Genomic DNA, 13,287 nt, shown 5'->3' with positions numbered 1-13,287 from the left:
CATTTATTCATTCTTATTTTAATATTTATTAAATTGGTATTTTTTTATTTAGATATTGTTAAGGGAATACTTTTTTTAAATCTTCTAATGTCAAGTACAGGAGAGTTTGGTCTGTGCTGTGGAGTTGGTGGCATTGCATCATTGCAGTAGAACTTTTGTGACATTCAGTGGTTTGAGTATCGAGCAGGTCTCTAACTTTCTTGAGGTTTTTGTGGGGAGAAGAGGTAATTAGCAATACAGAAAGCTTATATTTAAAGTACCAGTAAAACTTCCTTGCCTTATTCTACCTCCCTTTTTGTGTATGTTTTCTTTAATTTAGCTTATGTCTTCTGTACATCCAACTCTTTCGTCCTCTTATAGTTTTTCTTTGTTTTAATTATTAAAAAGAAGTTTTGCAAAATCAAAGCTAGGTGGGCCCTTGGAGTGCTGTGGTTCTGTTTCCAGACAGATGCATACATACTTGAGCATACATGTGCACACACACATACACACACACACATGCTCACACATGACTCCTGAGGACTTTGCAGCCCATAGGAATGAGAAATACACAGAAAATGGATATTGAGTTTTTTTATAAGACTTCACTTATTGAACTTAACTGTATTTTAGTCTTAAACTTTCTTCTCCTAGTTTTTCTAGTGTTCAATTATTCTTTGTGAAATGATGGTATAGTAGATGGTAGAGAGGTTTTTGTTTTGTTTTTAAAATGACCTTATGTAGCAAAATGAAAAGCATGATAAAATTCCCCCCCCATTAAAAAAATGTTTAAGTGCAGGAAATATAAAAGTTGGGGAATCATTGATGTAAATATGAGTTAGTTGTATGTGTTAAATGCTGTGCACTAATAGAGCAGCTCTGCCAGTGTCTGTACTGGTGGAGACTGTTCCTTCCTGCTTGCTTCTGGGTGGGGTGAGAGTGTTCCAGCTGAGGGGGCCTACATGGATTCTGCCCCAGGAGGAAACAGCTCTCCTATCTGAGCTCACCTTCCAGAGCACCGGCTCACTCAGATAGAACATTCCACCCATTTACTTTTTGCTTTATCTTTTTAAGTATTCCTTTTCCAGGAAAAAAAAAATCTAAGAGTGCTTGCCTTTCCTGTTTTTTTTTTCCTCTTTTGCTTTCATATACGACATACATGTACAGACGTGTACACGTGTCTGTGTGTACACACACATATACATATGTGGGAAGGAAAAGTGTCCTCGGTCGCATGGCTTTGCTGTCAATACAGCCTAGTCTGATACTGCTGGCTTTGGAGTGAGCCCAGCTCTCTTGAGCTCCTGCTCATATAAGCAGAGTCTTCAGCAGGACAGAGCTGCCTCAGATCCCACAATGGGGATCACAGCCTTAAAATCTTGCAGTGTTGGAGTGAGCACACATTGTTCAGTCTCAAAAGATGATCATCATGTGGTGTAGTTTTGCTAGATCCCATCCACCAGTCTTTTTGTGTACTCTCTGAAGGTCAGGAAAACCTGGCTGATCCTGGCTTTTGGCCTCTGGACAGAGAGAGAGAGGAGGCTGTTCAAGAAGGACAGCCAGCACAGACTGAGGAAGTGGAGGAAGGGCAACAGTGGCTGCTGCAGGGCTGTTTGCTGAGTGCTCATGGAGGACATGTCTCCCTGAGGGCCTACCAAAGGCCTGCCCCTCTGCCCTACCCAAGGTGTTCTCTTCAGATTATTGGCAGCAGCAACCACTGTTACATGAGTTTGTGACACACATGTAGGTTAGTGAGCCTCACTGGCTTTCCTCCAACAGACCTTACTCCATGTGTGGGTATGCAAGTGAAGGTACAAAATGAAGAGCAGGAATAGGGAACCTGTGTTCATTGAAACAGTCTGTGTTGGGATGGTGCTTGAGATATGTGCTTCTGCTTCACATCAGAGAATTGGGCAACAAGGGCCAGAGTCGCGGGTATTTCCCGCTGTGGAGGAGGGAGTTTAATGACCAGTGCTAGAGCTTATGTCATCAGCTTCCCTGGAAATAACCCCCACTCCTGCAACACACCAAAGCAGTAGTGAATGCGCATGCCTCCTGGCTTTACTTGGAAAAGGCATTTCTAGGAATGTCTGCTTGGCGTGGCCTCCTGCCTAATTGTGTTTATGAGTCAAGTTTTGTGGTGGGGCTTTAAGCCATCCCTTCACTAGCATCATTACACTCCCAGGCTGGGCTGTGAGCCACCCTCTCTCTCACAGATGCCTGCTGTGGGGTTCCTCAGCCCTTGCCCCAACTCAGTGGTGGACAGGTGCTGTTTGTGGGTTTGTCTTAGGCTTAAGATTGATGCAGTTAGAACTAAGAGAAAAGGGCTGGCAGGGAGCAGAGTAGGAGCACCTCCTCATGACTTCCTTGTCCCCACAGCTCTTTCATGTGCTCTCTCTGGGCTCTGACAGGTCTGCATGTTACCCTGCTGACCCCACTCCACCCCACACTCTTATTCTGAGAAGAGGCAAAACTGACGTTAGAACCCAGATACACCCCACAATATTTAAGATCCAGGTTTCATCATGCATGTGGTTTGGGACATGCAGGTATAAAAGCCAGATATAAGCAGTTGTTCCCACTTTCAGGTTTCAGTAAAGGGATTCATTTGTTGTCACTTGAATTTTGCAAGTTCTTGATGAGCTCCATAGCACTGACCATGTTCTCGTAAAACACTAAGTCCTACCCACTTAGAGTGGCATAGTTAACTTTCATGGCACTCGGGCTTTGCAGTGTGTTCTGGGGCAGTCTGTGACTTCTTCACTAAACTGGCAACTGTCATTCATTTCTAGATTTATTTTTCCTTTTCTGATTACTGTATTCTTCTCTGCCTCTCTTATCTCAGATGCAGCTCTGCACGATTAGAAAGAGACCCATAAACAGGCATGAGCATGGGCTGCAGGCATGGAGAGGACTCTCAGAACTGTTGGATATCCCAGCATGGCTACCTAGTGGACAAATATGTGTGCCCTCTAGCCACACCCCTCAGCTGCCAGGCTGCAGTCAGGGGTGAGCCTTGGGTTCTGGGCAGCCTGTCCTGGTCCTGGGATCTATAGTCAGACCCACCCCACCCTCTGGCGTGTCTGCCACATGCAGTGACCTACAGAGGAGGACAGGCTGCACTGCGCAAACCATGAAGCAGATGGCAGAAGGGCAGCCTGTAGCCGCTCCTAGGCCAGATGAGTTGGCTCAGTGTTGTTAAAACTATTGAATTGGTTGCTGATACCGGGTAGATTGTATTTGGCTGTAAGTAGCAGAGTGTCTGATTGATAATGTTTTAAGTTATAAAGAAATTTAGTTCAAGCCTTGACCAAGAAACCTGGTGATGGTTGCTCCCAGGCCAGGGCATCCCCGAGGTCCCTCTTTGTATCCTTGCTGCCTTTCCACCCCAGGGGCTTATCACCAGTGGTTACAGAGCAGCTGATGTAGCTGTAAGCATGACACTCACTTCTAGTTTCCTAACAGAAATCTGAGGCAGAGATAGATAGCTTCCCTTTCATCAGGAAGGGAAAACTTTTCCAGAAGTCCCCACCTCACCCCACAACCTTTTCTTTCGTTCTCCATGGCTGGAGTCAGAGGTAGGATGGACTATTCTGACAAACTATTCTGACTATTTGTCCCAAACAAAATCAGAGTGATTCAAGATGTCTGCCACAGTTTTAATACTTCAAAATCAGAAAACTTCACTGCAGACTGTTTTTGCTTGAGAGATGGGAAGCTCTAACAGCACCGAGCCTTCACTCTTGCCTACAGTGCCTTGCCCTTGGGCCAGGATTCTGCCAGTCACATCACAGTGCCCGCATCCCTTCATCCTTCTGTGTACTCTGCTACACTGCCTGGCTTCCATGGGCTTCTGCTTTACGGTCCTGTCTGAGGTCTGTTTCAGTGTTGACATTTCAAATTTCAGGAATTACAGCAGGAATCTTTTCTTGCCTGCTTTATACCAAGCAGTGTTTGCAAGTAGAGTTGCAATGTCTTGAGTCATTTTATAAGTTTATGTCTGGGAGCATTTGTGCCTGGGAATGTTAGCAAAAGCATGTCTTTCAGTATTCTGGTAATTAGAAATTTTAGGTAAGAATATGGAGCCCTTGAGTTAGACACCTAGGACCTTCCATGTTTAGTGACATCATGCCTTATGGTGGGTTGTGGAATATGTACAAGTATGCATGCGCATTGAGTTGCCTGTATTGCTTCTCTGTCTTAATCTAGCTGGGCAGCTACACTTAGGTTGCTAAGTTTCTTCTGCATTTGATACCTGGCTGAGTTTGTTATGCCACACCTGAATTTGCCAGTCTTTTTACATTCATTTGTCTTGTCATCCTTCATAGAACAATGGACCTAGCTTATGTGGTTAGAAACTACATCTCATTCTTCTCTGAATCTCTTGCAGCACAGTTCCTGGGAAATAGTCAGCACTCAGTTGGTGTTTAAAAGAAGATGAATTTATTCCATGGGCAACTTCAGGTGTTTTACTGCTTTACAAGTCATTCAAATGTAGAAGACCTCAAAAAGCATGTGCTCTGTAGGTTCCCTTGGAATATTTATAGTTAACCCACTAGGCAGTCCAGAATGTGCTCTAAGTGGTTGGTGCTGACACACATATGTAGGAGAAAGGGTTTTTAAAAAGCTAAGGATAAGAAGAAATAAGGATCATGGTTTCATCATTATATAGGACTTTATGGTTTGCAAAGCATATTGGCATATATTACCTCATTCCACCCTGTAAGACATTATTTCCACTTTTTAAGTGAGGTTGAGGGAAACTAAGTGACTCTCCCAAGGTCACACAGCCAGTAAGCCACTGAGCAGGGATTGAAGCTGCACTTACCATTTTCCCACAGCTCTCTGGTGAAATGCTGACAGGACCTACCAAAGTCAAGGGAGACCAATATGGGAGAATATGATTAACTTTTTCAAATCATCAGAAGTAAACTACTTTTTTTAATGTTCATTTTTATTTTTGAGACAGAGATACAGAGCATGAGTGAGGGAGGGGCAGAGAGAGAGGGAGATAGAATCCAAAGCAGGCTCCAGGCTTTGAGCTGTCAGCACGGAGCCCGACTTGGGGCTTGAACTCACAAACTATGAGATCATGACCTGAGCCAAAGTCAGACGCTCAACTGACTGAGCCACCCAGGTGCCCCAGAAGTAAACTACCTTTTATTTATTTATTTATTTATTTATTTATTTGTTTGTTTGTTTGTTTATTTATTTATTTATTTATTTTTTAACGTTTATTTATTTTTGAGACAGAGAGAGACAGAGCATGAACGGGGGAGGGTCAGAGAGAGAGGGAGACACAGAATTCGAAACAGGCCCCAGGCTCTGAGCTGTCAGCACGGAGCCCGACGCGGGGCTCCAACTCACCGACCGTGAGATCATGACCTGAGCCGAAGTCGGACACTTAACCCACCAAGCCACCCAGGCGCCCCTATTTATTTATTTTTTAATGTTTATTTATTTTTGAGACAGAGAGAGACAGAGCATGAACGGGGGAGGGTCAGAGAGAGGGAGACACAGAATCTGAAATAGGCTCCAGACTCTGAGCTGTCAGCACAGAGCCCGACGCGGGGCTGGAACTCACGGACCGCAAGATCATGACCTGAGCCGAAGTCGGCCGCTTAACCGACTGAGCCACCCAGGCGCCCCGTAAACTACCTTTTAAAACTGGGAAGCCTGCATGATAAGGACACCTTCTTCACCTGAACATCTGTGAATGTGCACAACTGGTGTGCAGATCATCAGTGTGGTGTCACTGCTATGGTCCTGAGCATTCAGGGGCACCAATGACCAATGGGATAGGCAGAAGCCCCGCCCCCCGCCACACACACACACACACACACACACACACACACACACACACACTGGTGAGCGGCAACTGTGTGTTTCAGGGATTCCTTGCAGAGAAATTCTAAAAATCCCAGAAGATGGGCAGCCCTTCCCAAGCCTCAGCATTGTGTATGAAAGGTTCTAAAGCTGAGGCAGCTCCAGACCCAGACAATGTGACCACGGTTTTGAAGCTGTGGGACTCTGAGACCTTTTCAAGAAACCTCAGATGGATTTTTTCTTTTCATCATATGTTGAGTAAAGTAGAGAGATGTCACTTCTCTCTTTTTTTCTCCCCCTACAGGACAAGACATTTCAAAGAAAGTATTAAATTCATTCACGAGTGCCGACTCAGGGGTGAGGGTTGTCTTGTACACTGGTATGTATGCCTCTACCTAATTAATAATAGCTTAGCATTTCTTCTCAACCTGATTTCTGTCAAGTGTTTTTCTGTGTGTGATTAATTATTTCAGCTCTTAATAGTTCGTCTACCATCTGAATCTTGAACATACACCCCATCTGACCCCTGCCATTTGTTAGTCATCATTAGTTTTTGATGACAGAGAACCCTATGTTTTTTTTTTTATTTTCATTTTCACAGTAGGATTTCTGTAGTGACTGTCAAGGTTACTGGACAACAGAAAACTCTTTTCTAGCCTATGTCTATCATTCCCTCAAAACAGCCTCCTGTGGAGGGTACAGATTTTGTGGGCTCATCCCTGAAACTTCAATGACCTTCCAAAACACCGTTTCTTTCTGGAGAGTTTTGATCACATATGTGGGTATTTAGCATTGTATTAGTGTAACACCAAAATAACCATTTCTTCTACATATGCAGATTGGGGCTTTTATGTATGTTTAGCTTAGTACTTTGAAAAGATCTGAATAGATTCTTAGAAATAAATAGTTTATATATAGCTCTCTACCGCATTCAGCTATACTTTGTGTGGATATGTATATACATACACGAGTACGTACACACTGCAGAGAAAGCTATTAAAATGCACATAATCCAAGGACAATGTACATAAAGTTCTTAGCACTGTACCTGGCACATGGTAAGCTCTCAGTGAGTGTTGGCTCTCATATTTTATTTTTTTATTTTTAATTTAAATATAGTTGACATTAGTTTCAGGTGTACAATGTAGTGATTTGACAATTATATATATTATGAAATGCTTGTTACCACTAGTATTCATACTAATCACATAACTAATATGTCAAAGGAACCAGTAGCCAACATCCTAGAGCTGGAACTCTGCTGTTCATTAAAGTGCAGGCTGAGCATTTCCCTCTTTATATTGAATGAGGCTCCATATTGAATACTCTTCAGCCACAGAAAAAGATAAGATCTTGCTATTTACAGCAACATGGATAGATCTAGAGGGTATTATGCTAAGTGAAATATGTCAGAGGAAGCAAATACCATAAGATTTTACTTATATGTGGAATCTAAAAAACAAAACACATGAATGAACAAACAAAAAACAAACAAAAGGCAGAACCAGACCTGTAAATACAGAGAACAAACTGATGGTTGCTGGAGGGGAGGAGGTAGGAGGATGGGCAAAATGGGTGAAGGGGAGTAGGAGATACAAGTTTCCAGTTTTGGAATGAATAAGTCATGGGTATAAAAGGTACAGCGTAGGGAATATAGTCAATGGTATTAGCATTGAATGGTGACAGATGGGAGCTACACTTGTGGTGAGCACGGCATAATGTAAAACTTGTAGAATCACCTGGAATTAATGTAACATTGTATGTCAACTATACACAGTTTTTTAAAAAAGAGACAATATTATATTGTAAAATATAGATATTTTTAAAAAGCTTAACAGTCCTTTGAGTTTCCCCAAAGAAGTTGCTGTTGCAGTGAAAGCTCTTTGGAAATGTGAAGTGATGTCTCCTGGGCTGTGTTGCTGCTGAGATTGGTGATAAACTTGTCTTGACCAAGGAGATCCATTGCTTGATATCCAGGAGAGCCATCAATGAAAACTAAACTGTTCAAAGGACCTGTAACCCATAATAGGAGAGCAGGGATAGTAGATCATTTCATTGCTTTAGAAAAAAACAGCATTCTGCAGTTTTATGCAGTTCTTGAAATAGTGTGATTTACTTTTTTTACTTTTAAAAAGAGTAGGACATGTAACACATTGTGGGTTTTGTAATGGTAATCTGCATTTGATTAAAAGCACTTTGAGGAGTGCAGTTGGGACCATATAAGGGGAGTTCTGAAATCTTGTGCCTGTGCTTCTATGGCTCCTGGTGAATTAGAATCTCTAGGTTTGTACCCCAAGAGGATGTATTTTTTTAAAAGCTCTCAGTATTTCTGAAATAAAACCCTAAGAAAGGCCACTACTTGAGAGTCATTGTTTTATTATTATTATTATTATCATCATCATCATCATCATCATCATCATTTGAATATGTGTAGATATGATATTCTAGGAATTTGTATTTCATATGGTTGTATAAATCTGAAGATAGGCTTTTCTAAAAATGAGAAATTTTCTAAACTTCCCCATATTAAACCGTTGCTAGAACACTCTAAATCTGATGCAGCACAGCCTTCTGTGACCACCTTAATTTGCATATGCATTTAAAATTGGTCCCTTACTCAGCCTGCCTGATATAATTAACCGTTCTTGACCCATACATCCCAGAGCACATGGAATGTGTCCTCTCTTGTACTCTGCTTAGTTATGTCAAGAAGAATAAATATTTCCTAAGAGCTTCTGTATTTAATGGGTTTTTCAGTTATCTAAGAAAACCAGACTTAAAAAAAAAATGAAGTCTTCTAAACTGCTGCAGTTTATGAATAGATTTATTGCATAGATCCAAGACCCTTCAAGTTCCTTTGATGTGCTTTGGTTAGTTTTTTTTTTCTGTCCTGGGAAATGGGGAATATGTGAAGAGGGGCTAGGAAACATAGAAAATCATAAAACTGAAGTGTCCAAAGCCATAGCCAGTAGGAAATCAACAAAAAAATGAGGCTAACACAGATACTGAATGCCTGAGATTCTAGTGTATAATAAAGTAGAAGCGTATAATAAAGTAGAAGCTTATATGTTTCTGAATAATTTCATACTGGCTTGGTGTCCACTCATAATCCAAGGCAGGATGACTTTCTCAAACGAGATCCACAGAATCTCCTGCTCTCAGTGAATCATAGGATAGACTTCTGGACTGAAACCCTTTGCCCATGTGAGTTCTTTTGGCCCTACAGCCTGGCTGGCGTCTCCAGGAGCGTGACTCTGGTGATCGCATACATCATGACTGTCACCGACTTTGGCTGGGAGGATGCCCTGCACACTGTGCGTGCAGGGAGGTCCTGTGCCAACCCCAACCTGGGCTTCCAGAGACAGCTCCAGGAGTTTGAGAAGCATGAAGTCCACCAGGTAACCATGTTCAGGAGACTTTGGTGATGTAAACAGCAGCCCCTGGGAAGATGCCACAATCTTTCTGTACATCATGGAGGTTGGAGTTAGAAAGGCCCACAGAAGACATCTAGTCCAAGAATGCCTCACCTGCATCCCCATTAAAGTCCTCAGCTTAGAACATATCTTTTACCATCAGACCCAATATTAGCTTCTGTTCATCTCCCTTTGGGTCAAGTACCATTTTCTTGGTTTGGCTTGCTTTCATGTCCTCAGGCCACAATCTGGAAGAAGCAGTTATTTCTCTTGCTTGACACTGGCTGGCCAACCACAGACCCATGATTACCCAATGCCTATTTATTCCTTGTTTATATGTGGCAAAATCTGTACCGTTAAGTAATGGGTAAAATCTATGTGAATGCAGGTGTGTGTGTGACATTTTGGTTTTTTTAACTTCTCCAGTACCGACAGTGGCTGAAGGAAGAATATGGAGAGAGCCCTTTGCGGGATGCAGAAGAAGCCAAAAACATTCTGGGTAAATATAAAGAGCAAGGGCGTGTGGAGTCCCAGCCTGGTACGAGGCGGTGGAGCAGCTTTCAGACCCTGCCTCCTCTGGCCTACAGCAACTATACGACGGAGACCTAATAACAGAGTGATCTGGTGCCTGCCTTTCCATCCCTTGTCTTCAGTGCATTTCTGCTGGGTGCCCTGGAATACTGACTGCCCCCATGGAGGACAGGAGAGGGAGGGTGGCGAAGGTGGATCCAGGCTTCTTCTCCATGAACCCACCCCAGGCCCCTTCACTCAGCCAACTTCTGCCCTGCCTGAGCTTGGGGAGTCTGCTTGACTGCCCCGTACCAACTCATGTGTGCACCTGTGTGCAGGCAAGTGTGCATGTGTGCCCGTGAGCATGAATGTTCATATTGCAGCAACAGTAACAAAATCCATGCTGACAGCCTTGGTATCACCACCCTTCCTTTTTCCAAGACTCCACATGGAAGTCATTTGAAGTTAACATTTTAAAAGCTTCTCAGCCGGAAGCAGCCTGTGGCTGTGAGCAAACAGAATCCAGGGTGGTCATGGTGAGAGCAGCAGGAGTCCAGACTCCCTCCTGAGTGTTGTTCCAGGGGCCCTGGAAGACAGAGAAGGGGTGCTCTGACCATTGCCTCAATCTTTCAGTGAAAGTGTCCCAGGCTGTGGCTCCTACCACCTCAAGTCAAGACCCCCTTCTCAGCCCATCATATCCCTGAGTTCTACTTAGTGTTTGTTCTTGGTGGCACTGACTATATTTAAGTTCCATGGGGAGACCAACCACTTCAACCCAGGCTGTATGCCCAGAGCGCCCTTCCTTTCTACTCCTGTCCAGCTTCACTTGCTCTCAACCTCTTGTTCTCTTGCTGTTAGCACTCTGCAAGGGCCTCTTTGCAACATTTGCATGCATCTTCAGGAATTGGGAAGAGCATTTATTAGGCACTGTAGCAAGTTTGCATTTAAAAATACATTTTAAAATGCCTGAGCACTTATTAAGCACTTTTGTGTATGCTGTGGATTTGATATTCGACCTCAGCTACCTCATTAAATGTTTTTTGAAAAGGTGTTTTCGTTACTGTAATCAACTCATAGTTGAAAATGTTTGGTCATGATTGCTTTTGAAGCCAAAGTACAAAAGCATCAGTATCAATGGGCTATTTAAAATTTTTGACTGGAGCTCCAATGATGCTTTCTAGTGGGTAAAATTTCACATTCAGGCCGAGGCCAGCAGGCCTGGAGAATGTCTGCAGTTTGCAGCGTGGCGCAGCAGGAATCTTGGAATGCTGCGAGCAATCTCGTGGTTCAGTCTTTTATACCACCTCAAATTGTTTAAACACACAAAGCCACAAGAATGAAAAAGTATGCTTGGCCTCTCCCAGAAAAGATGTTGCAACCCAGTTTCTCCAAATTCCACCAACAAAAGAGCCCCTGAATAAGAAGAGCAGTTTTCCTGTGCATATAGAAGGTATGTCACAGGTGAGCTCTTTGGGGACCAGAGAAAACTCTACACACCCACATAGGCCCCTGATATACACTGGGAAAGGGCAGCGTGGCCATGGACTTTTCCATCTACAGCTGAAATAATTTGTCTATAAGGTACATTTTTTTTTTCTTAAACCAAAAAGAAATGTGAATATGTTCACAGAAATAATATTTAGGATATCAGCTGGAATCCTTAAATATGTGTGTACATTTATGAACATCTAAATGTATTCTTATAGGTCTTAAAATGTTGCTTTAATATTTGTTGCCAGTAATATTCTTTCTCCACAGCCACTCCAAGAATTCTGAAGTACTGGGCCTTTCTCAGAAGACTGTAATGTACCTGAAGTTTCTGAAATATTGCAAAGCCACAGAGCTTAAGGCTGGTGCTGCCAAAAAGAAAAGCAACCTAGAGTTTATTTTTAAGTATCCAGAAGTGATTTGTAAATTTGTTTTTCATTTTAAATTGACTACATGTGCGATGGTGGTGATATATGTTGAGAACTAAGGGTACTCTTTTAGCAAGAGAAAATATTTTTACCTTAATTCCACTGCTGCATCAATTTCTTTAACCTTAACTATGATGTTTAAGCAATTTTTTTAAGTGTTTGTTTATTTTTTTTTTTAATTTTTTTTTTCCAACGTTTATTTATTTTTGGGACAGAGAGAGACAGAGCATGAATGGGGGAGGGGCAGAGAGAGAGGGAGACACAGAATCGGAAACAGGGTCCAGGCTCTGAGCCATCAGCCCAGAGCCCGACGCGGGGCTCGAACTCACGGACCGCGAGATCGTGACCTGGCTGAAGTCGGACGCGTAACCGACTGCGCCACCCAGGCGCCCCAAGTGTTTGTTTATTTTTGATAGAGATGGAGACAGAATGCGAGTGGGTTAGGGGCAGAGAGAGAGGGAGACGCAGAATCTGAAGCAGGCTCCAGGCTCCGAGCTGTCAGCACAGAGCCTGATGCGGGGCTCGAACTCACGGACCGCGAGATCGTGACCTGAGCAAAGTTGGACACTCAACCGACTGAGCCACCCAGGCGCCCCATGTTTAAGCAATCTGAAGAGCCCTGCTGCACTGCTTTGGTTACTATTTAGTAATCATGATTGCTTCTCATGAGAATTACGCTGTGTAAACTCTGCCCATATGTTCTTCAGTTCCCCAGCTTGGGACATATCTCTTGGTGTGTGTTTCACCCATGGTTTGCGTTCTCCATGGTGGAATTTACCAAGAGCTACACATTTTTGTTAACAAAAGGCAACCTAGCATTTAACTTCATGGGCAATGCATTCTTCCTGAGGTGAGGGGTGGACACTGTATGTGTTTCTGCCTATGAGGGTCATGATACAGGATTGGAGCCTGCTCTCATAGCAGTAATGCTGGTTTAATTGCAGAGGCAATGAAAAGTAAATTAATTTCACCATGAGAGAAAAATTGATCTTCAATGTGAACAGAAAGAAATTCATAAATTGGACTTATAGTTTGTTTGCACACGTGTGAGAACTGAATATTTGGCACCCCTGGAATTATTGCACTTATCTCAGGGGTATGCAGCCCAGGTACTCCATGATCATTTGCTGCACATTGTTGAATGCAGTTTATTCTGATTCCGTATTCAGCTTTTAATTTGAAGAAACACACACTGGCCTAAAGAGCAATTTAAGTCAATTTCCTAAATTTTCCATTTCTAAATCCAGGGGAGAAGGAAGGAAATTTGACTTTTTAATCTAAGGATAGGGTTGGCTTGAACTAAGGGCAGGTGAACACAGGAGCTGATGTACCTGGACCCTTCAACTGTAGGTGGCAGGCTTGACCTGTGTTCTGAGTTTCTGCTTCAACCAGGGAGGGGCTCAGGGAAGGGGCTGGGAGCTGTGTGTTGGGATGAAGAGGACCCTCTGTACTGGCAACAGCCCCTGATGGGTGTGAGATGATACACAGTGATCAGTTTGGGTCATTAAAATGCTTATTCTGACTCAGCAGGCCTGCCTGAATGTAGTACAGGTAATCTAGTTGTAGGAACCTTTGAGTACTCCCATGTGTCATACTTAAAAGCCCCAAGATGTTTCCACTTCCCACTTGTGAGGATATGCCAG

General features: G+C 43.1%; 1 protein-coding gene across 3 annotated transcripts in view; it reads left to right on the top strand.

Annotated features, from left to right (window-relative positions):
• The window catches only part of DUSP22 (dual specificity phosphatase 22), a 62,834-nt gene extending 51,025 nt beyond the window's left edge, over positions 1 to 11,809 (top strand). The window contains exons 5-8 of one of the 3 annotated variants that reach the window (XM_030314976.1): positions 6,110 to 6,184; positions 9,032 to 9,203; positions 9,645 to 9,717; positions 11,487 to 11,809. In XM_030314976.1, coding sequence (XP_030170836.1) covers positions 6,110 to 6,184; positions 9,032 to 9,203; positions 9,645 to 9,717; positions 11,487 to 11,533 — 367 coding nt within the window. In that variant the 3' untranslated portion in view covers positions 11,534 to 11,809. Of the gene's footprint in view, positions 1 to 6,109; positions 6,185 to 9,031; positions 9,204 to 9,644; positions 11,112 to 11,486 lie in introns of those variants that run through there. The other 2 variants (XM_030314975.1, XM_030314978.1) reach the window with 2 other exon arrangements.
• Positions 11,810 to 13,287: the final 1,478 nt, after the last annotated feature.

The sequence above is a fragment of the Lynx canadensis genome, chromosome B2, assembly GCF_007474595.2.
Source record: "Lynx canadensis isolate LIC74 chromosome B2, mLynCan4.pri.v2, whole genome shotgun sequence".
Taxonomy (NCBI): domain Eukaryota; kingdom Metazoa; phylum Chordata; class Mammalia; order Carnivora; family Felidae; genus Lynx; species Lynx canadensis.
The sequence above is the reverse complement of the archived record's forward strand: the minus strand, read 5'-3'. Positions and strand labels throughout refer to the sequence as shown.